Source organism: Aulostomus chinensis, chromosome 19, assembly GCF_037954235.1.
Source record: "Aulostomus chinensis isolate RoL2024-O1b breed Wild chromosome 19, RoL_Achi_v1.0, whole genome shotgun sequence".
NCBI lineage: Eukaryota > Metazoa > Chordata > Actinopteri > Syngnathiformes > Aulostomidae > Aulostomus > Aulostomus chinensis.
Window position 1 is genome coordinate 2,304,455 of NC_141338.1, and position 24,460 is coordinate 2,328,914.

Here is a 24,460-nt window from a genome sequence, read left to right on the forward strand (position 1 = left end):
CTCATCTGCTGGTTCCATGGATATTTGCTGCGAAAGAGTTCAGTTATTTCTGGAATCGTCGTGCTGCTGTGCCGGTCCTGGCTGCACATCTCCTCTCTTACCTGGACTTGGAACTTGGAGCTCACTGCTGCTTCCTTGCGGCTGCACTGCGGGGCCATGCGAGTCGGGTCTGAGCCTATCAGGCGCTGCTGCAGTAAAGTTTGTGGTTCTCTAACGGGAGTCTGGACTAGAGGGATGACATGAAGTCTAAAGGAGAACTGATTTGTTCACACCAATGACACAGTTTTATTACCAATATGTTACTCGCTGCTCTGTGGTTTTACATTTTTGATAGACACCCTGACACAAGATTCTTCGTGAAGTTGGACCGGAGCTCATTCTTTGGCCTGTTCTGGACCACTGATATCTGAACCAGGAGTGGTAGAAGTGTGGTTGTACTATCTGTTACTGGCAAGAGTTTGGGAGTTTTGGCCTTCTGTCATTTTCCTCCCCAGTTCTCTCCTTGATGTCTGGAGATCATGGAAAAAAAATCCACTTAACGAAAAACACAAACGGCCTAAAGAAAAAGTGATAAAAGTTCCAAGCATGTAAACACAGCTTTTATTTTCTTTTGGAGATGGTAGAGCTTAAGTCTGATCTCTTTTTATCGCACGGCTCTGTTTGGTCAAATCCATCACCTCCTGACTTATAGCGCTCCGCGGGCTGGAGGCCGTCATGTAAAAGCAGCGGGTAACCTGCGAGTGGATGTCAGAGTAATTGTTGTTGGCAGCCGGCGCTGTCTCTGCTGGTGTCGGTGTTACGGTGACGTCAGGCGATCAGAGTGCCGCTGGCTTTCCTCCACATATTGTCAAACACTCAAAAGGAGATTCCAGAGCTGGCTGGAAGTCCGGGAACAACACCGCTACTTAATATTCATCATTATCTGAGTTGTTCTGCTTGGGTCGTTTGTCTGAACAATAAATGACTACATACTTTGTCTGCCTGTGTGTGTTCTGTTTAACAAGGCGGCGTCAAACCCTGTGCTCTGAACTGCTTGGCGGAGGGCTACAACTTCTACACAGAACGATCCCCCGCTGTCATAGATGGCACCCGATGTCAGGCGGACTCTCTGGATATCTGCATCAATGGAGAGTGTAAGGTACGGAGCGCCGCCGCCATTCATTGTCCTCATTAGTTCCTGTTTCCATGAGTATCCCTCCTCTCCTTCCTCCTGCCTTCCCATGCAAGACTCGGATGCCCTCAGAGGGTGCGGACCGCACCAGGGAGGCTATGTGGATATCAAATATCACCAAAATCCTTTCAGAAATTTTCAGACAAACTGCCAAAAAACTTCCGGATTAGAGCCTGGAACATTTCCCAACCGTATCCAAGCCAAATCCGGCAGATTAGAGACCGACGGACCTGTAACAGACAGAATTCTGTTTTTATGACCCGACCCGAGCCCAAAGATTGGCCAACTGTTAGAGACTTCTTTGTTCTCAATTGTCGGGAGTGTCTTCCAGAGGGGGAGTGATGTCACGTGTTCTCGTACTCTTCTCCACTGACTTGAGTTGTGAAATTCATTTAAAGTAAAAATTGGGTGGATCTGAGAAGTGACGAGATGAACAGCTGAAGGGCGGTCAAAGGTCAAAGGTCCCCTTATTATTAACACGATATCGCAGGAATTTCTTAAAATTGGACACAATTGTCCACTGGGACTTGAAGATGAAGTGGACAGATTTTGGGGGTCGGGGTCGGGGTCAAGGTCACGGTCACCTCACACGTATGATACATCTGTTCATCTTTTTTAATGCTGGCTTGCTCAGGAGAACTTTGAGGGAATTCCATGATACTTTGCACGAATATCTGCTGGATTAAACTGAAGAGGATTTCAGTGTCAAGGGTCAAGGTCGTTCAGACAGGCACCACAACGCAGTATTTCTAGTTCAGGTATAAGTGAGTACTTGGTGATGACGTCGTACTCATCAGTGAAGTTGCTCGGTCAGGTCTGACCTGCTGCGCTCACCAAAGTTAAATAGAACTAGATCAATAGATTTGCTGTGCGATGAAGAGAGGTTGTTGTGCTCATGTTCCGGTTCACCTCCGAATGTTTGAGGCAGTCTGCTGAAGCTATTGACTCCTGATGCGCCCCAGCAGCCTCCCGCTGAAGACTCATATCACATAACCGCAACGTCCACAGTTTGATTCTGGCTGCGGACCATCGTTGCATGTTATATCCATCTCTCTCGCCCTGCTTCCTGTCTCGCTGCACTCTCAAATGATCAGATGACGGAAAAAATAATCTTAAAAAGATACTGACTCGTTTACAACCTGTCGGATTGTTTGACAGCTTGTGTTTCTTTCCCTCCCATTGGACCTCAGGAATGACTTTGATAAGTAAAATATATGCCAGAGGTTTTTAAAGTAGGAGGCGGTCTTCTTCAGAGGGGCTCCAAACAGTTTCAGAGGAGGCTCGGGGAATGGAATATTACATTAGTTATCAAAAGTACATCTTGTAAAATTGCACAGAAGTATGTGATTCGGTTGGAGAGGTGGTTCAGATACAGTAGTTTTTTGTTTACACAGTCAGAAGCTAATAATTGCCTTCAGACAGACCTTTTCTATGGATTTGATGCAGCGTAAAGTTGTGTCAAACAGCAGTGCTTGGCTCCCTTGGCTGAGTTGTTGAGTGTCTCTGGTATCAAGTAACATAATTATGATCCAATATGCATCCAGGAGCGAAACTGAGCAAGGAAACCAAAGGATGATAAAATATGACTTGAAAAATAATAAATAGAAACACCACATTGGGGTTAGACGCCTCTGCTGAGTGTGTCTGTCACCGGGATTTCGACCTTGATCGCTACAACCTTTTCTCTTCATCCGCGAGCCCTTGGTGGACATTTGAGCCCGATCTGAAAAAGTCTCCTTGAGATGTTCCTGAGTTCACGTGAGGTGGCAGTGACCTTGACCTTTGACAGCTCCAACCATTTCACGTCGTCCTTGGATGTTTGTGCATGTTTATGGTGCCAAATATGAAGAGATTCCCAGAGACAGTCTCTGTAAGAGAGTTTCTCAGGATCACCGCAAGGGAATTTCTCCAAATTTGGCAACCAAAAAAAAAGAGATTTTAGTGGTCAAAGTCCACCGTGACCTCTGATCAATGCAGTATCTCAGTAATGCATTGAGGGCGTTTGTGGTCGCATGCAACCAAAACGCAGTATCTGTGTTTTTTTTAGTTAGTATGCCCTTTTGCACCACAAGAACCAAAGATGTGTGATGCTGCTACATCCACAGACGTAGCAGAAATCAAGTTAAATTAACGAGACATTGGAAACCCTCGATGTCGAAATGTCAGTCCTGTTGAATGAAGTCACCCCAGGCTCATTTTCAGGATTTGAAATGACATATCAGAAGAAGTCGGCACCGTTAACCGAGTCTGGTATTATGATGGGTTTGCTGTGGAAACCGACGTCAGACAGAGTGAAAGGCACGTCGATGCAACGTCACTCCTGGCGATGCTGTGTGACTGTTAACCCCTCACGTTTGCTCCCAGAACTCACGCTACAGCTACCTTCCACGAGCGGACCTAGCGAGAGTTCCCCCGGCCCCCGTGCCAGTTCTGAAACATAGTTTGACAGCATAGTTTTCTCGACGCTGACGGCGTCAACACATCTGCCAAAGCAGCAAACCGCAACATTCTCCAGTGGAGAACAATCAGGCCTTTTGAGTAGCTGATTGTGATCGAATGACTGGCTTATCAGGCCGGTGCAGCCCCCACCAGGATTGTTTGGTGATAAATAAAACACAAAAATCATTGTTTTGATTGAAGAATGATTTTATATATATATATTTGAAAAGGCTGATTTAATAACAAGAAAGAATAATATTTTATTGAAAGGAGTTGGTGCCGTCTTTGTTTTCACGAGCGTAAATCATTGTGTGTGTGTGTGTGTGTGTGCGTGCATGTGTGTGTAGTGTACGTTTTCTGAGGTGCAGCTGAAACAACCTCTTGGGTTCCTCAGTGTGAGTATTTGCTTTGACTTCCACCTGAATTTGATTCCCGTTTGGCATGAAAAGGCAGCGCCTGTGCCCGCAACATTACATTATAAAAAAACAACATGATGTGTGTTTTAATGGGAAGAGAGTTCTCGGTGGTGGATGGAATATTCCCCACCAAAGGAGCGCTACAGGTTTATTTCCAGTCTGAATTCAGCGTGCCAGTCTGAATTCAGCGTGAGGCTGGCTCGCCGGGCCACACTGTGATAAATCTCTGGAAGCTTGGAAGGCTTTCAGGACCTCTCAAAACTGCTACGCTGTGCAAATGTGTTGGAGTGAAAGAGGGAGTAATAAGAGGGAGTAGAGCGATGATAGAGAGAAGAAAGAACCTGGGAGATCTGAAGGAGGGGTGGCAGTGACATCAATAATCCTCCCAGCTGCGTTGTCACACAGCGTTAACACAGGCTGCCTTCATCCGGCGGCTCAGAGACTGCATCTGGGTCTGAAATCACTCCATATTGGTGGTGTGTGTGTGTGTGTGGGGGGGGGGGACCTGCCTGGCAGAGGCTTGGAAATGGGACCAAACATTTGGAACACCTCTCCGTTTAACCCGGTTCTGTTCACCTAATGCACATCAACATTCTCTCAAACGTTCAAGCGTCCCTGGACACGTCACCTGTCAATCACTGGGCTCAGGCTGCACCTCATCAGAAGACGTGGAACCTTGACGGTCACCGTCTACGCTGCCATGAAGCGTTCTGGTGGAGTGAATGTGAAAAGGAAGAAAAAGATCATTTTCCTAAAGGAACAAAGCAGCCAAAGACGGAAGATCGGCACATAGCTGCTGTTGCACCAGGTGTGGCCAGGTGAGGAAGCTGAGCTAGAAAGCACCAGCAGCCGGAGAAGTAAGAACCATATCGGGTTCTCCATCTTGCCCCAGTTAAGAACCCTTTGTGGTTCTACATAGCACTGTCAAGGCCCTAATGGTTTCACCCAGAACCCACTTTAAAGGGTCTTTCCAGAACTGGTATGATGCTTTCTAGAACCCATCCTGGGGGTTGCACAGGGACTCCTTTCATTTTTCCACGGGTTTCCTCAAGAACCCACCCAGAGAATTTGAAGCCGTTTTTATAAGAGTTTCATCAATGACCCTCTTCTCTTCTGAGGGTTCTATGAAGAACCATATTGGAGTACTGGACCTCAGGTTGAGAAGGAAAATCTCTCAGGTGAATCCCACTGAATCTGTTAGGTTTGGTTTCATTTCTATTTGGTCCAACTGGGTTTTCATTATTGTGACTTCTACTGGAAAGTGAGAAATTATAAGGCACATTAGCTAGCAGTTAGCTAACGGTAAAAAAAAAAAAAGCATTATAAAGGGTAAACGAAGCATTAAATAACTGATATTGATGTCCCCCTACGGTAAAGTTGTACCAAAATACTCAATCTATTGTCTACAAGGAACTTCTGTGGTAGATTTTGAAACTGGTATGTCTGCAAATGAAGTCGGGGAGGAAAAAGTGCTGGTTTGAACTGAGGAATGAAACTGGTCTGTGAATACAGAAGCAGCTCAAGTGAAGCTGCCTGAGGCCAACAAGCAGCGGAGCACCGAGCATTGTATTCTTGTGTGTTTCTAAAAATAAACAAGACAAATCCTTCCCAAAAACCCTCCGGAGTGCCACTCGCTCTTGTTTCAGTTTTGTTTTCTCCAAAGATAGTGAAGGCAGCGCCCGACGGCTGACCTTAATCATAAACTCGTGTAACGGTAACCCAAATGTTGAATCCTCTGAACTTGTCGGCCTTTCAGCATGTGGGCTGTGACAACATCCTGGGGTCGGACGCTAAAGAGGATCGATGCCGAGTGTGTGGAGGCGACGGCAGCACCTGCGAGGCGACCGAGGGGCTCTTCAACGACTCTCTACCCAGAGGAGGTAAACCTTATGTGACCTCAGCTGTGCAGACTTTACATCTCCATTCATCTGCTTGGGATCCTTCAGTGTGAAAAACAGCAGCCCAAATTCTGCTTCCACGACCACATGCAGCACATTTCATGTCCCCGTGAAGAAAATTCCTCTTCGCAAAACAGCACTTGTCCATCGGCCAGCACGTTCCTGACGCCAGGAAAATAATCTTTCTGAGAAATGGGGCTTCTTCGCCTTTGTCACCCACTGACAGAGCATATGTTTTTATCATTATTTTGTCATAATATAGATAGAAAACATTACCCGCTAATTACACGGTGGAGTGACCAAGTAGAGATAGGGCTGCTGCTCTGAGGTCGTCTATAGAGAGCTGGAGAGAGAGAGAAAACATATTTCTCCTTCTATGGTATGGCTAGTAAACCATCTAAAAATACTGTGTGTGCATGTGTGTGTCGCTGCTAAAAAAAAGGGGGGGGGGGGTTGTTTTGTCCTGCAGGGTTGCTTTGTCCTTTTTGGGTGATTTGTGATGGACCCGACAGGCCTCGCTAATGTGATTTCTGTGTTAAAACGCCACATTGTGTTGTGCGCGTTCCCTCTCTCGCAGGCTACATGGAGGTGGTTCAGATCCCGAAAGGCTCCGTTCACATCGAGATCAAGGAAATCACAATGTCGAAGAACTACATCGGTGAGTCGCAGCCTTGACCTGACGAAGGCACTCATGATTCCCGCTTTTATGATGTTCATTTTCCTCATCTGTCTGAGCAGCGAGGCTTTTCATGGATTGCTGTATCCTCCTGTCCAGGAACGTCAGAATGGATTGTGTTCTACAGCCAGTCATGTTCCCCGGGGATGTCTACTAACTTTACTAGCAGTAGTATTCTGAGGCTGAAGTCACACCACAGCTAGTGCAGGGTTTCACAATCGCTTTGGGTTTGTAATAATGGCATAAAAAAACTCTTAAAAGTATTTTGCATTTGTGAGGACTGTCACTATGAACAGAGCATGTAAGTCTCACAAACTTACGGAGTTTAGGTTCTCAGAGAATCCAAAATCCAACACAAAAATCCTGTTAGCTTTCAGTTGATGGAAGCCGCGGAGACGCTAACGTCCCGGGACGGGCTGGCGTGACATTGATGGGCCACCGAGGTAGTCGATGTGTGGTTGAAGTACGCTCGTCAGCTAGAAGTACATCATTTCTAAGGGAACCTCAGGGACCTCTGCTGTGTTCGCGAGGCTCCTCCCTCCACTTTTTGTTGGCGCAGTATTTGAAAGAAGTGATCAGCAGAAGAATCGTTTCACTGGATGTGTGATGCCTGAAAAAGGAGTCGTGTGCTTCACATCCACGGCTTCCACAATGTACGTCTGTGGGGGGGAGAGCCTTTCTGGGACAGTGGGCATCAGGTGACAGATGTCATTGTTGTGATTCCATGGTTTGGTTGAAAAATGTGTTTTCCAGAGGGATTGATTGGCATTTTGATGCTTGTTAGCATTCCGCTAGCATTTAACTCAAAGCGCCAGCGTATCAACGTGCAGCCTCGGAGAGCAGCCGGTGTCGTGTTTCATCATCCGTCCATCAATAACAGGAGGCTCTATCATTCTCTGGAGTGGAGAAAAGCTGTTCCACATTATCTGCTGTGTCAACCACATTTCCAGAGATTCCCTGTGCGTCTTTGTAGAGAACAGATTGGAGGATGCTGCAGCTTTACCTCCTCTGGCCTCCTGTGTAACCGTACAACTATGAATATTTGCGCATGTGATGGTGGTTTTGGCACCAAACTCCTCAGACTAAACAAAAACTTGCAGCAACACTGGCAGCATCCGAGCCCAAACAATCAAACAACAGGATTCAATTAAGCTGCGTCTTTTCATTAACATGAGAGCGACATGTGACGGCGTGTTGAATTCATAGCGGACGGTGTTGATGGAGGGCTTAAGTTGCACTTTGAACCAGAGAGCTGCGTCAGATTTATAGGGCGGTGGTGACAGCTGCCTGCTCCACCAGGATTATCCAGGATATGATGTCTATATATCAAAGTGTAAAAGAGTGCAATTTGGGTTATGTGGTACGGAGCCCTGGAGTGGCCTTAGCGAGGAAAAGATATATTTTGTGACCATAGAAAGAATAAAAAAAATTATGGCCAGAAGATAAAAACCATGAGATATATCGTGTTCCTTGAGTTTAATTAATTTATAGCCACGGATGTAACTGGCTCCTTTAATTTAATTATTTTGAAGCTTTAACTTGTTTCCACAACATAATTATTCTGAGGTCTAAAGATGTAATTTGGTTCCCCGCTCGGAGGCCATGAGATAGAACCTGTTCCCACAGCTCAGTCAGTTTGAGGCCACATGACATAACTTGATCCCACAGTTTCATTAATCACTGGCCACGAGATATAACATGTTCCCTCTTTTTTAATATTTTGAAGCTGCAAGATAATTAGATAACTTTAATGTTTGGTGAAACATATATGTGTGTGTGTGTGTGTGTGTATGATTTCCTGATTTGCTGTTGGGCTCTGTAAAGTGGAGCTGATTCTTCCAAGCCACTTGTATCGTCGTCTGTGCCTCCAGTGATAAAACAATGTTTGTCCTCTGTAGCATTGTCTCACGTCTCGCTATTTAGGTCAGCAAAGTTTCCATTAAAGTGAGACAATGTAAAAATAGAGAGTTGAACACTTGTGAATAAACACCACGATTCAACATAACAATGTTCACAATCAGTGCCAGATGAGAGGGAGCGGATTGTTCGACAGGGCAAACTTTTGTTCGTCTAATCTGCATAAACGCAGGAGGGAATCTGCAAGCACGAGCCAGCGAGACAGAGCAGCGAGCGGTTGGATGGTTTCGCCTCCATTTGGCCTGGTTTCAGCGCAGAAAAAGTGGATATTTTCAGATCTGTTGTGCTTGGAGACCAGCGTTTGTTTTGACAACCAGACAGAACAGTATTCATGAGCGTCGTCCAGGCTTTCACCTGAAGTGTGTTTTCTTTCTCCTCTTCCTAAATGAGACGCTCATACGTGTCAGTGCACGTGAACGTCTTCATTCTCACTGCTGTGTGTGTGTGTGCGCGCGCGTGCACACGCAGAGTTCCAAGTCGAGACAGAGCGTTGTCAGCGATGATGAAGATGAACGATGGCGATGACATCACACCCAGTGATTGTCTCCACCTGTTGCCTCAGCTACCGTTTCTGTCTGCTTCTGATTTCTCTCTCTCAACGTCTGTCTTGTTTTCTGTGGTTACTCAGCTTTGAAATCCGAGGGGGACGATTATTACATCAACGGCGCGTGGACCATCGACTGGCCCAGGAAGTTCGACATCGCAGGCACGGCCTTCCATTACAAGAGACCCACTGATGAGCCGGAGTCCTTAGAGGCCCTCGGAGCTACCACTGAAAGTCTCATCGTCATGGTAACACAACGCTTGCTCAGCTGTAATCCACCCTGGATGATGATGAAGATGATTCCCTGATTGTAGGTCATTAAGAGCTGCAGCAAACAATTACTTTAATTACTGAAACTTATACCAATTTCATTTCAGATAATTGATTTGGTCTTAACCAGAGCCTGTATCTGAACCATAAAATGTCTGGGTTGGAACCGTCCAAGATGGATTCAGTTTACGTATTTGGAGAAAACTAGAATACGTGCACGCTGATGTGCTTGAACCAGCAGAATCCAAACATTCAAATGACAGGTTGTTCAATTAATCGTCTCATCATGGTTGAAGCTTACAAGAACACAGGAACCTTTTGGAAAATGCGTTTCTTTGCCACCGTTCTCAGAGCCAGACGAGAAGACTGTCTCATCGCTAGTTAGCTCAGCGCAATGAACGGGAGTGGATGGGAAGTGTTAGCATCGTCCTCCTTTACTAAGCAGCAGTCGGAACACATTCCTTCCTGCGGCACTGCTGCTTCCCTCCATGAACAAATGCCTGGTTACAGTTGCAGAGAGGTGAAGTGACTCGTATCTACCAGGTGAAATCCTTGCTAACGTCTGGTTCAAATGCCTCTCTGAAGTTGCTGAATCGTCACTTTTTTTCACATTTATCTCGTGCTATGGATGTTTGTTTGTTTCGCGTGATCAGTTTATTTTCTTCAGACTTCAATCACGACCCGGTCAGTTTCATTCTACCTTTTTGCTCGTTGTGTACATTTAATGCAGTTGTCTTAACCTCAACATCTGGCTGCAAACCTCAACCGAGTTTAATGTGGACGTTAGAGAAAAAGAAAAAAAAGCCTTGGCTGCGTGCAAACAAGCTGTCAGTGATTTGACCATCATATAGGTTATTATCTGAGCGTCTGTTTTTGCTCATCCTATAGGTTTGTGCGAATGCGTGGAGATTCTTAAATGACAAGTCTCTCTCTGTGTGTCTGTGTGTGGCTGCGCATGGTTTGGTGCTCATGTGAGGCAACTGAGCATTTTCTTGTAGTAATAGTCGGTGGTTTCTGCCTTGACATGAAGGCTGAAAACACCAGACCACACAACTCCACTGGAATAGACAAGAAACTGTCCACTCCAGCTCCAGCCATTTCTCTGTGGCTTACAGAGCTGCCTGACTCCCCTCGTCTCTGCGTTCAGGGCAAACCTACCACATCCTCGCTGATCCAGAGGCTTCACGCTGATGTTCTAGTCATACTTCATCACTTCTTCATCGGTTATTCACGCTTAGATGTCTTGAATTCATGAAGATTTTTCCCCCTGCGTGACATCTTGTTGAATCCAGCATTTTAGAAAACACTAAATGTTGCTGAAGCCGCTGGAGGCTGAAGATGAACAACATTTCACAGAGTCTCAGACACATCGTCCATCCATTTTTTACTTCTTCTCCTGTTAAGGGTGGTGGGGGGTGGAGCCTATTCCAGCAGCCTTCAGGTGAAAGGCGGGGTTCACCCCGGACGGGTCACCAGTCCACAGCAGGGCCAACGCATAGAGACAGACAACAATTGGCTCTCCCAGCCACGCCTACGGTCAATTTAGAGTCTGGATTAACCTGGTCCCTCTTGATGTCTTTGGACTGTGGAGGAAGCTGGAGTACCAGAGAGAACCCAGCAGGAACAGGGAGAACATGGAGACTCACACAGAAAGATCCTGTGCTCCAGCCGGGGCTCCACCCACAACCTTCTTGATGGGGGGCCACAGTGAGGACCACTGCTCCACCGGGCCACCACCAGGCTGACCCAAGTGTTCTTTAAGTTGTGTTGACGTGGCATCAGGCAGATGGAACACAGTCTGATAAAACGGCTCAGTAGCAAAACGAAGCACGTTTCATTAGCTCGCTAAGCTCGTATAACATACGACGCGTTAGCATAACCCGCTAACCTGCCGTGTTTCAGCCTTTCTTGTGATCCCATCTCAAGCTCTGCTCCTATCATTCTGGGTGATGTTGTGTCAGAATCATTTGCCTCTGGTCGTCTGGCCCAACATGTCTCCTCCTGTGTGAGGGAGCGACGGAACGTCATGTTGGAGGGCACGGAAAAGTAAAAGTATTTTAACTGTGGACAGCAGTGCATCTACCCTTGCTGGTATTCTGTTCTCGTTCATTTAAACGACATTCATTTCACCGTTTGCCTGATTCTCGAATGCTCGGTGCTCCACACCCACCAAGAATAAAACCAGCTAACTCACACGAGTCTGGGTTTCCAATCTCCAGCGTGACGTGACAGAGTGCGTGTGTTTGAACTCAGCTCACGTTTAATCCCGCCTCTCAGCTCAGTTGTTGGCCAGGACTCCACTTCCAGGAAGTTTCACTGCACATGTAAACGTCCAGCGGCGAATTCCAGCCAATGAACAAGCTGGTGGGGAAAAAAAAACAAACCAAAAAAACAACACAACAACAACTGTGTGATACAAATGAGGCGTAAAATTCTCCCGTACCTTCGCGATCCAACACAAATTTGGCATTCGGAAACAGCACCGTAAAAATGAACCAGCTGGGATGACGCTTTTCTTATTTGCACAGAACCAGTGTTCTGGTTTTCCTGAACGAGCGGCTCCACCGGATCAGGGATGGAAGGTCTGTCCCCTCATTCTGTCTCCAAACCAACCGCGAGAAATGGCAGTGCAGCAGCCAGGAGCAGGAATGCTGTGCTGTCAGCTGTCAGACGTACACAAACGTGATGGATGCTGAGTCACGTGTAACAGCTTTGGTGGAGGTTGTTGTAGACATGCTGTAACGTGGCTTTAAGAGCAGGAAACCGCCGCCGCGTGGACAAACGGATAACTGGATTTTCCTCATCTGCCTTTGTCTTGCTGCAGATCCTCCTCCAGGAACAGAACATGGGAATACGCTACAAGTTCAACGTGCCCATCCAGCGAACGGGAAGCGGTGACAACGAGGTGGGCTTCTCCTGGCATCACCTGCCCTGGTCCGAATGCTCCGCCACCTGTGCCGGCGGTGAGTCTCACCTCCAGCCTGCAGTGACCGGAGCGCTGCTGTTCTGGTTTGTTGCTGGTGTGAATGAGTGTGGACGAGCGTGTTGCTTCAACTGCAGCACCCAACTGAAAGTGTTCCTGTTGGTTTTGAGATTAAATTGAAGTGTTTCTGGATTAAGGAGGTGTGGCTTCTACCGCACGACGACCTTGAGAGACTGCCAACAGACAGACAGACAATTTTGGACAGTTTTGCTGTTGTCACCAGTCTCCGTTAGCGTCAAGCTAGATGTACGTGTACTAAATACTCGTGTACTTGACGACGAAATACACTTCTAGGTGAAGTAGTCCTCGAATGGAACTTTTGGCATTGTAACTGTCTCAGCACCGTAAACAAATCACAGACATTTACCTGAAAACTTGAGGGATTGAATTCCACCAGAGTCGGGGGTGGGGTGGGGTGGGGGTGGGTGTGGCCTAACACACATTTGCTCTTGCTGACGCCGTAGGCCCATGCGTGTGCATCTTCAGCTGGATCCGTTGGTGAGCCTCCTTCCTGTCAGCGCCATATTTGTTCTCATCAGATCATTTCTGTTAGATTTTTAAAGTTTCTGACCTCTGAGAGAAGAAGTCTGTCTTATCTGCGTTGAGCGACGGAGGCCAGCTGCCTTTTAGAAAAGAGCACCCCAAGCATTTTATATCGAATGCCATAACACACTGTGGGTGTTTAAATTCCTTTTAAATATTTCTAACCCTCTCAAATATTTAATGCCTCATATCATGTGTGTGTGTGTGTCATTCAGTAAATCTTCCCTGACCAATCGTTCCACAAATGCTGAGGAGCAGTGTGCGGAAACCCAGTATCATAATTTGCGATGGGTTTCCAAAATCATTACTTTAGAGCTGGAGATTCAGCCTCTAATAAATGCAACATGTATATTTTCCGTATTTCAGCCAGAGAAATGAATATGGTGTAATTTCTGTGAATGAGCTGCTCCACATAGCTGCTGGTTTACCAGGGCTGCACAGAGACGCAGCCGCTCTTCCTGGGAGCTTGTCCTACAAAGTCAAACATTCAAGATCTGAAACCACAGTGAAATGTTGACCATGGCCTCAAGAATGACTAAACCAAACCTTTTAGCCCAAAAGCAATGGGTTTCATGTAACAATAAATAGTGTTTCTTCCCAGTTGTCAAGCGTGGCCTGGACGGGTTTGTAATATTTTGTAAAAGCATGACTGAATAAGCATGTGGGTTTTTCTTAGGAAGGATTTCCAAGTCTGGAGCAGAAGTTTGCAGCCTTCGCTGGGGAAGCACACTCGGCCTCCCGGTGTCGTAAACATGCCTTCGCATTGTTGCTCCAAATTTGTGTCCACGGCGTGTCTCTGGCCACACTCGGCTTTAAATCAGACAATGTTGATTAATCATACGCCACCTCCATGTGGCCAGCTCAGCTAATCATGAACTGTTGTTTCATATATCACCACTGTAATAAAATACATGAAAAACACCTTTTGACAGCCTTACAACTGAAACTCTTTTATTTGCACAATTCCTCCGAACTGTATTTCACTGTGAGCGCAGATGGGTAGATTTTCTATGCTACACACACACACACACACACACACACACACACACACACACACACACACACACACACACACACACACACACACATCCATACATATCTCATTACGTCTGCCAGACAAGTCTGCTGTGGGATACGTCCCGCGAGGGTCCAAACAGACCCTTTCTGAGTTGGTATCCACACATGCCCGCACACACAGTAGGAGGTGTGACACCGAGACGGTAGCCCTCACTCCCTCCACCAGAAGCCAAAGTAAAGAGCTCCCTACTCTGTAAAAGTGATTTGCCAAGATATCCTGCAAAGAATCAGGAATTTTACATGTCTGGATTTACTACAGCCTGAAAGTGATACCAGCCCAGCACTCAACACGTGCTTCCATGTGTCTGGGGGGGATTGGTGTGTGAGATCAGCTGAGCTCGCGATGACTTATCGATCGCTCTTTTTCCTCGACAGGTTCCCAGAAGCAAGAGGTGGTGTGTAAGAGGCTGGATGACAACTCGGTGGTCCAGAATAGCTACTGTGATCCGGACGGCAAACCTCCAGAGAACCAGAGAGACTGCAACACTGAGCCGTGTCCTCCAGAGTACGCAGCGCCCGTCCTATTATCAGTGCAGCCGTTGCTTGTATCGAATGTGAAAAACGTTTTGTGGAAAGCACCGCTGACAAGAGCCTCACGCTCGGTGCACGCTATTCCATTTTAGCCTCGATTTCCCCGTCTATGACAGGTTTTGCAGCTTGTAACTCCTCAGATCAAAAGCCGATTGGCGCTCGCGCTGCAATTCCAGACGCGTACGGGGCGGTAACATTAAGATCAGTTGGTGACAAACTTCATCCATGTTTTTATCTCATATTTTTGCTGCATCCTCACAAGGTTGCAGTTGAAACGTTTCGTCTTAGTTCACATTCAACCTCACTGGAACATTATTTGGCTGATTTTAAATTTCCTCAAGTGATAGCTGAGCTTCGATTACATCTGAAATAGGACAAGGGAACGTCGGCAGCTGTTGTGGGAACGTTTCCTGCTAGCTGGGACCAGCCATAACAGCCAACCTCTGCAAACATTCTTGATTTTTGTGCTCAACTTGGACATCCATATTTGGATCAAAGATCCTGTCCGGGACAGAGTTGTTGCGGTCCCACCCCTCACTTCTCATGACAGGATGTTCTGTTGGGGGCTCGTCTAGAGGTTTTGTGTAGAGTAGACTTGGTTTAACTTTGACAAATGGCTTGTTTTGTTGGTGTAACAGTCCAAGACTGGCATATATTCACTCTTTATTCGATTTGATAATGAAAAACAGAGAAGATCAGTGGATATGTTTCTTAAGAGCAATGCAAAACATTAATCTTCATTAATGACTGAAATGATTAACCGATTATCAAACTCGTCCATCATGGCTCTCTGAATTGTTTTACCTTACTGTAGTCAGGATAAATGTGTTGTTTGGATCTCCCTGATCAGTGCAAATCTAAAAGTCAGTTACCTTTTAGCTCTGTTTTGGTCTCCAGCAGGACATAAAGGAAGTATCTGTCGCTTTACTGCGAGAGGTTAACTGAAAACAGCTAGCTGTTGGTGTCTGGAAACACAGCTGATGAGAGCTGTGGGGCCAAACCAGAACGAGCCACAGAACCAAGCTAATTAGCTGAGAGACGCTCCGTAGGGAGCCGCAGACTCAGGTGATAATTCTGGTCACGACCAGCATAAACGCCCAGACGTCTGACCCGGTCTTCAGGTAAATATCTCCACCATAGCAGCCTTTGCTTTCAAAATAAACCTTCTACAAAAATAAAACCCACTTGTGATATCAGTGAGCCCGAGTTGTAAAATGTGTTTGGAGAAAAATAATAAAACAAAAATGGCAGTGATTTATAACTTCATATGTGAACTATTTTCAGCGGTTGCCAAAAATAAGAGCCCTGAAAATGACCACCTGTGTTTGATTGTTTTGGCTTCTGGGAGCGATCCTCCAGGGGTAACGTACACGTATACAGGTGGAATACGAACTTGTGTTTGGCGGCCAAATGTCCGTAAACTCCACACTGTAGCTGAAAGCACCCCCAGACTCTCTTCAATCGTGTCTGCAAAAAGACAAATTCAATGTATGAGGTGAATTCAGACTATGTGACAACTGTTTGTATATGAGAGCGAGCGTGTCGGTGTCTTTCAGGTTGGTTTCAGCCCAAAAACAACTGATAATATCATAAATTTATTATATAAGTGGCAATTTTGTTGTCATACATGCAGACTTGAGTCTCAGGTTGATTGTTTTTACATCTGTATTTAGAGGCCGCAGACTTGCGGTGTCTCGTGTGTTTTGATTAGCACGTGAAGGCTACGCTAGTGCCTGTGTGGGTTTTTGTGTCAGCTAGGAGGGCGAACACACCTTGTGTAGCCTCGGGAAAGACTGGCCCACTAAACCAGAGCATGTAAACACGATTGTTTTAGAATAGCCTGAGTTTTATAGGCTCCAGTAATGAAAGCTAAGGCAGATGTTTGAACACGTCGTTAATATCCCTTCAGATGATGTAATCCTTCACAGGCTGGATGGGGGCTGTTGTGTGGGCAGTTTTTATAGGTTTGGGTCTAACTTTAGGAGGTCAAAAACCAAAACAGGCTAATAACTTGTTTGCTATGTCTGAAGAGATTATCTTTATCATTTATGTTTCACTTTAACTCCCTAAAAATGAGTGTTCTGCTCAGGTGCAGTCTGAATATTTTAACTCCATTGCTACTCAGTCAGTTTTAGAGAAGTTGCTTTGCAGGGTTTTTGAGCTCTGGAGCAAGCTAGGCTATCTGCTTTCCCCTGCTTTTGAGTTAATCGTGACGCTAAGATATTTGTACGAAGTACTTAGTTAAGCAATCCAAAACTCCCAGCAAAAGTCAAAATAAAATACATGTTTTGCTGTTATTTAAAAAAAAAAAATCTATATAACATTTTGCAGCGATATCTAGTGAAGATAGCATGCTAACCACCTAGCTGTAGTCTGAGCTAAGCTAGCTGCAACGACGGCACGACGCCGCTTTAAGTTTGCAGCATTATCGTGGTCATTTATCTGAGTTGCAGGAGTTTGCCAGAATTCACATATTTTGTCCTGTCGTCAGTAAAAAGTTGCCTTTGTTAAATGACTGGTGGGATTGTGAATTAGAAGGTCATGGCCGGTTTGTGGATTGAACAACAACAACAACAAAAAATGCGAGATGCTTCCTAATTCTACAGTTAGCCAGTATTTACATAAAGTACTTTTTGAGTGTGTTTTTAAAAATACACAGAGTAACACCGCATTAAATTCATAGTTTTAGCAGTCGGCTTGGTTCTTAAAGAGCAGTAACTCAGTATTTGCTTGTCCAGGTGGTTCATCGGCGACTGGTCGGAGTGTGGCAAGACGTGCGATGGCGGGATGAGGACCAGGACAGTCTTGTGTATCAGGAAGATCGGTCCTGCTGAGGAGGAGACGTTGGAGGACACCCACTGCCTGACTCACAGGCCCATCGAACAAGAGTCATGCAACAACCAGTCCTGCCCGCCAAAGTGGGTCACTCTGGATTGGTCGGAGGTAAGACGATGTTCCGTGGCCGACTGTTCTCTTTAGCTGGTTGTGCCGTGAAGATCTTATACCTTCTCCTCCCTCATTAGTGTACACCCAAGTGTGGCCCTGGCTTTAAGCACCGCATTGCCTTGTGTAAGAGCAGCGACCTGACTAAAACCTTCCCGCCCGCCCACTGCCCGAGCCACAACAAACCTCCGGTCCGAATCCGCTGCAGTTTAGGACGCTGCCCGCCTCCACGCTGGATCCCTGGTGAATGGGGACAGGTAAGAGCGCTTCCTCAACGCTGCTTCAGAGAACAGCTAATCCTTGAAAAGACGAGTGTGAATGTTCAACCGGCAGCGCCGTGCGCTGGTGACAGGGTTAATATAGTTTACTCCTGGATGACTTGTGTGAGTGCTCCAGCAGGTCTGGAGCGTGAGATCAGCGGGATCTGATCCCCGCGGCCGCATGAAGTTTATCTGGTCCTCACACCAGGCCTCTCCATCGCTCCCAGGAACGCAGTTTAGAGGAAGGCTGAGGAGTAGCATTCTTGGGTTCAGCCTGACATGACTTAGTGTGCTCAGCAGAGCCGTTACAGCACAGCTGACTCATGTTGAGGAGCGGACGCCAGAAAACGTGCGTCAGAGAAAGTTGTATCTACCAAAAGTACGGTTTGTTATGTTGAAAGGTTTGTTAATAATTTAGCGTAAAAGCGGAATTTTAAACAAGTGAGCTCTGATGTTTAGAGGATGGTGATGTCATGTTTCTGTTTTGCTGGTCAGAGGTCATGAGTCAGGCAGTCCAGGTCACATGTGCTCACAAACATCGGTACACCTTTACAGTTTAATCAGTTGGAGTCATAAACAAAGCTGACTGATAACCTCGGGGTGGTCCATCAAAGAGCGGGCTGCTGGCCACACCGAGGTTAATACTCCTCGCGCAACAGCTGGCGTCTGCTCTTACACAGCACTTTCTCATGTGCAGCGAAAACCTTCTCCCTCTCGCTCCTCTTTCTCTGGCCGTAATTACAAGCTTCACCGCTCCACAAGCGACAGAAAGAAAGAGATTGTTGCCAGCCACCCAGCGCACGGATGGTCTCCCAGGCCAAAAGGCTTCTGGTTCAAATCCCACTTAAGTCGCGCCATTGACGTACGCCATCTGTCATGGGCGGCCTAATAAAGACTCTCTAATTGGGAAGGGATGACATGTGGGATGTGAAGCAGCCAGAGAGGATCATTGAAGGTGACAGAAAGCCTGGTACTTCACTCTTGTTGAGGGCCAGGGTCACATGACGGCTTACAGGTGTGTGGTCTCTCAGTGCCTCCAGAGTACGTTAATTAGAGACATTATAGAGATACAGATTGGTGAGTAAGGTGTTTTGGCACCTCACTTATTTTGTCATGTTTCTTTGTTTCTTTCCTCAGCAACAGAGTTTAATGAGCGGCCATATTCAAGTTTTATGACAGCTGGCATTGGTAGAAGTCAGTCAGAGGTGCAGATGCTCGATTCAGAACGAGCCGCACGTCAACAAACCTTTTCTCCTTTTCCTCTGCTGATAAAGCGAATCCATCTTTCCTCAGAAAATTAAAGTTGTTTTTTTTTCCCCCCTCCTTCAGAACTTCATAGTGACTCCAGCGTGCAGAAAGGGCCGGCCACGTAGTTTTAACTTGGCGCGAGTGGAGAGTGACAGCTAAAACTGATGTTTACAACCTCTCAAGGTCATGATGAGTTGTTCCAGCTGAATGCACCAACCGGTTGCGCTCATCCTGGCTTGTAAACCGTAGTGTAGAAGGAAGCGTTTGTGGATTACGGAGCGCACGGCTGGATGGAGAAGGCCTGGATTATACTGGATGATGACCTGGAGAGTTTGTAAATGGGTGTTTTTGACAGTTTTGCCGCTGTTAGCTGTCAGTCATTAGCTTCAAGCTAAATATATGTGGCTGACTCTTTCTGCGTTCAGGAGTCACTGAATGGGAGGGAATGTGTCTTTAACCAAAAGAACTGTGAACGAAAATAAGCTCGTACTGAGTGCAATCTGTAGCCTGTCAATGAATCACGACGATGATGTCATGAGATGCAACTTGTGAGGTGGTTATTCAGTGTGACGACTCAAAGTCAGACAAAGACGTTGTGGAGGCTTTGTTTTTGCAGTGTGACGGTCGCCTACATGCCTTGACTGCTTGATTGGATTTGTGTGTGCATGTGCGTGTGTGTGTATGCTGCAGGGATTACTCAGAATGTGTGTGTCTGCACATTAGAGCGCGCGCGCACGCTTTCTGTCCAGTACTCAGGGTCACAGAGGAAAGCCGGTCCTGGTTGACCTGCTAAGGCTGGAGCTGCTGAAGCCTCTAACGTGCTGCTGCTCTCTCTGCTGCAGTGTTCGGCGCAGTGCGGCCTGGGCCAGCAGATGAGGACGGTGCAGTGCCTGTCCTACACCGGCCAGCCCTCCAACGAGTGCGCCGAGTCCCTCCGACCCACCACCATGCAGCAGTGTGAGAGCAAGTGCGATGCCACCCCCATCTCCAACGGTGACGGTAAGATGCCGCCACGTGTTAACGGCGCTGGTTGGACAGGTGGAGTTAACCTGCGAACACCTTTCATGCTGTTATCACACGACTGCGAAGCTTATAAAATGTCTCCGTCTTCATCCTCACCGTTCTTCTATGACCCAAACCCACTTGGATGACAGCCTCCTCTGCACTCTGCCAGCCACATTAATCTTCCCACTGAGGTTGGATCCTGGTCAAAGTGGAACAGCTCAACCCTCCATATACACTTACACATGATGGATGGCCGTTCAGATGCACAGAGAAGGCTCTTTCGATTAGCCTGCATGGAAAACGTGAGCAGCGTTTACAGGCTGGCTAATGGGATTAGCTGTAGGCTAATTGTTCCTTCACGGACAGCAGTGAGGCAACGTCTCGTTTCATTTGGCTCTGATGAGGCCGGGGCCCAAGCCTAATAAGGGAAGACACTCTGATCGTGATAAGGCATTTAGAGCTCTGCCTGTCCCGCATCCAGCAGCAGTGTGTGTGTGTGTGTGTGTGTGTGTGTGTGTGTGTGTGTCGCAGGGATGGCAGACTGCCCGGTTCGTGAACCAGGCCAGGGTCTTTCTCAGTCTTAGCCTGCGAGTCCAGGTTTAGCTGCAGCTTGATTCTGTTGATTCTGAGAGAGCAGCAACTGTCCTCAAGTGGCAGGATCGTCCTGCCTCAGCCTCATCTGAGTTACCAGTGTCACAGCGTTCACCGCCATGCTACGCCGCCTCACCGAGGCTCCTCCTCAGATCAGCTGGATCAATAGTGTTTATCTCGCGTGACTTGAGAGGCTTTCCTCGATGGTCTTGGTACGCTTGATGGGGTGAAGGCAGCGAGACGAGAGGAATCGGGGAAATCAAGAGCTTGATTGTGAACCTAAAAATCCCTTGAAAAACCTCTGGTAGTTTTGTAAACAACTTCCTTAAACCTTGGAGATTTCCCTGAAATACTAAATGGAATTTTCTTAAAAACCTGACAGAATTGCCAACTAGCACTTAAAATCTTTCCTCTGCAGGAGATAGAAGTATGAAAACAAACCAAAACACGACAAGAAGGAGCTCAGGGCTTTGGCTTCGATGGAGAAGGACTTTTATTTGCACCACAGTTCTTTAAACATGGAGGTCTATTAGTCCAAGACATAAACCCGTCACATCGACCTTTGACCTCTCAGATCGGTTCCCTTCATGCTCGAGTTGCAGTGAACATTTAAGCCAAATTTGAGAAAATGGGGTGGGTGAGTGAGTGAGTGGCTGTGGTCCTCGTTCTCGCTCTCTGCGCAATCCCAGTAATGTTGATCTTCATCAGGGATTCATGGGCCCACTGACGTGGACAGAATTACAACCATTTTTATTGTTTATTTGAGGCCTTTAACATGGTTCTCGTCTCGTTCCAGAGTGCAAAGATGTAAACAAAGTGGCGTACTGTCCGCTGGTACTGAAGTTCAAGTTCTGCAGTCGCGCGTACTTCAGACAGATGTGCTGCAAGACGTGCCAGGGCCACTGACCCGAGCGGGGCGGTGGAGGGAGGATCTGACGGGGACAGAAGGAGAACACAGACCAGTGGAGGATGGAGGAAGAGGAGGAAGACGAAGAAGAAGAAGGGATGACCGCTGGGACTGGAGGAGTTGAGGACTTCCTGTGTGTCACCGCTGCCCTCCATCACAGTGGGACCCAAACCACTGCTCAGCCCACCGCGCTGACACAACCTCTGTTTTGTTTATTCTCACTTCTGTGAAGTGGAACTTGGAAGATGATTTGTTGCTGATGTTATTTTTATTATAATAATAATTATTGATATCATTGTTAGTCTTCCTCCGAGTTTGTTGTTTTATGAATCCAAAGTGCTGGACACATCGCTCACTGAGGATGTACCCCGGAGACGGACCGACGGAGGAGGGGAGGAGACGCTCCCGTCTTTTGGACGACTGTGACGGTGCTATCGGCAGGCAGACGTTTGGCTTCGGTGCACTTTTGTGTAAATACTTTGCCAATTACCGCTCAAATACGACAGAGAAACCCATCAATGTACTGTATATTTATTGTACAATTCCAAACAGAGTGGAGACGTTGTCCTCTGCCCGTGTTCAGATAGTAGCCTACTGTCTTGGAAGGGAATGTAATGTGATTGAGTTCATAATGTCTTTGCTGGAATGAAAATATTACATACTGTAACATACGTTAAACCCTTATATACTGTAAGGATTTGTATATTCTATATGATGTTAATCCAGGACCAGGAGATGGTTAATAGAGGAGGAGGTTAAATCACTTTACAGTTTTTCATTCCCGTCTGAGTGCCTTGGTTGTCCCACTCGGCCCGGCGTTCGTCAGACGGTGCCTGGGCCTCGTGGAGTTCTGCGGCCAGACTGGCCTTTGCTAGGCGGGGGCTCGGGGTCCACGAGTGAAGGATTCGCGTTGAAGGAGCATTTGTCTACCAGGCTTTTTGTTCACTGGAGTCAAAATGCAGCCGCTGCTTTTTCAAGCCCGATTATTTAATCAAACTTCAGTTAGCTTGCATATTCAGGCCAGGACGTCACATTCACTGCTTTAAGTGGTTTTTTTGAAATTGGGGAAACACAAATGTTTGCTTCAATGCCAGCGGTTCGATGCGATGATTGATCCCACTCCCGTGGTTGGTGGATGAAAAGAGGGCCGCATGACATGATTTGATAGGCTCTTCTGGTATGGAGTCATACTGGGGACGATATACTCCCTTTCAGTTTAGTGCCCTTCCCTTCAAAATAAAAGCAGGAATACTTCATTATTATTGTTTTGTCAGAGTTGCTTTGAGAGTCTTATTGTGAAAAAATTATGACCATTAGTCCCAAGCGATTCTGTCGCTAGCTTATCGCTAACATCATCTGTGCGGTGTGTTTGTGCTACGTACTCGCTGGACTCCTGGTATTACCAAGGTTACGCCCCCCCCCCCCCACCACCACTAAAACCTGGAGTACTACAGTCAACTACTCTTTGCCTTCCTTATCCCGCCACCATCTTAGTTGTGTCGCTTTTTTAGTAAATGCAAGTGCTCATGATATTTGCCTCCATGTGGAAAATCAAATGCCGGCTTGTCGGTGTGAGGTTGCTCTTATTGGCCCCGTAAGGTTCTGAGACGGGGAGTTCCACCTGGAACTGAATTTGCACCCTTTCAGACAGCCAATAATCCTCAGCCCGAGTAGGAAGTGATGCTACATTCAAGAGTTGGTTAGCTTAGCTTGGCAGAAACTGCAGACGTAACGCTTCATTTGTTTGATCAGTGCAGAAACAAGATGGCACGTAACCTCTGCAACCTGTCTGTACTTCTGTTTTGTACGGGTCCACCAAAGAAGATCGAATGTGGTCAATTATTTATGGCTGAGAACGACCGTCCCCTAGCCGGCGGTAGCTTCTCAGCGCCGATGTGAGAGTGGCATCAATCATCTGCAGCAAAGAAAATGTGCAGAACGTCCACGTCGCTTTTAAATCTCAACATTCAAGGTGTTGCCAGGTCACGTTAATCCGGGATTAAAACTCCACAGACAAGGTTTCCCCTCGTTCGCCTCCCTCTCTGACGGAGAAGAAGGGTGGAAGACAAAAACAGCCAACTCAATGGTGCTTCCCCCCTCTTGTAGTTTTTGAATTTCCGTGGAGTACTATGTTTACCTCTTCTGTTCCTCCCGCTCTGCTCCAAGGGTTACTGCCTTCCCAGGCTTCTGGTGCTATCAAGTGGGTGCTTCCTTTTCTCCATTGTGCTTAAAAATAATTGAGGCTGGATCCAAACAATATGGAATAATATCCTTGTCAGTATCTCTGCTGGTAAATGCTGGTCATGTTATTGTTTGTTTGTATCTGTTTATACCTCACACTGGGAATTTAAAAAAAAAAAAAAGACCGTTTATTAATGTATGTGCTACCATCAAAAGGACTCTCACCCAGTTTGATCCCTTCGACCAGGTGACATCCGTGCTGGTGTGAAAGGGGAACACCGAGGAAAACGCCTCTCGCCCGCCATGGAGGTCGTCCTTGAAATCTGAACAAGTGTGCAAGGAGCTCGTCGGAGCTGTTAACAACTAATTACTATTTTGCTGCTGCTACTTGTTTGTAGCCACCTTCAGTATGATGTTGGACATTATTTTTATACGTTCCAAAACCTTGAACGTCGGGAAGAGGACAGTGGATGCTGGGAAGCAGCTCGGACTAACTCATCCACTGGCGACGGAGCCTCCAGAGAGAGAGAGAAAAGGAAGTGAAATCAATCCAACTGGTACTCATTGCTGTGAACTTGGATGTTTGAATGTCACATTGCTTAAACCTGTACCTAAAGTGCAAAAGAAATGAAAAGCATCATGTGATTAGTTGCATATATTTTATATTCAGTATTAATGTTGGTACACTGTTACTAATTTTTTTTTCAAACGTAAATTATATGCTAATTTATTGCGTTGTCTCACTCGTACATTTATTTCACTGCATGCAAACTGAAATTTAGCATAGTGAAAGAAAAAAAAACAGCAGTGATACAGCCCTTCACCAACGTGGTTTTTTTTTTTTTTTTTTTTTTTTTAAA

The 24,460-nt window shown here is 46.5% G+C and overlaps 1 protein-coding gene across 3 annotated transcripts in view; it reads left to right on the forward strand.

Annotated features, from left to right (window-relative positions):
- The window catches only part of adamts6 (ADAM metallopeptidase with thrombospondin type 1 motif, 6), a 67,165-nt gene extending 42,705 nt beyond the window's left edge, over window positions 1-24,460 (forward strand). For 2 of the 3 annotated variants that reach the window (XM_086188444.1, XM_086188445.1), the window contains 10 exons: window positions 1,005-1,138; window positions 5,783-5,906; window positions 6,502-6,582; window positions 9,146-9,309; window positions 12,156-12,294; window positions 14,310-14,439; window positions 17,204-17,408; window positions 17,489-17,665; window positions 19,759-19,915; window positions 21,309-24,460. In XM_086188444.1, coding sequence (XP_086044570.1) covers window positions 1,005-1,138; window positions 5,783-5,906; window positions 6,502-6,582; window positions 9,146-9,309; window positions 12,156-12,294; window positions 14,310-14,439; window positions 17,204-17,408; window positions 17,489-17,665; window positions 19,759-19,915; window positions 21,309-21,418 — 1,421 coding nt within the window. In that variant the 3' untranslated portion in view covers window positions 21,419-24,460. The remainder of the gene's footprint in view (window positions 1-1,004; window positions 1,139-5,782; window positions 5,907-6,501; window positions 6,583-9,145; window positions 9,310-12,155; window positions 12,295-14,309; window positions 14,440-17,203; window positions 17,409-17,488; window positions 17,666-19,758; window positions 19,916-21,308) is intronic. The other variant, XR_015110494.1, reaches the window with a different exon arrangement.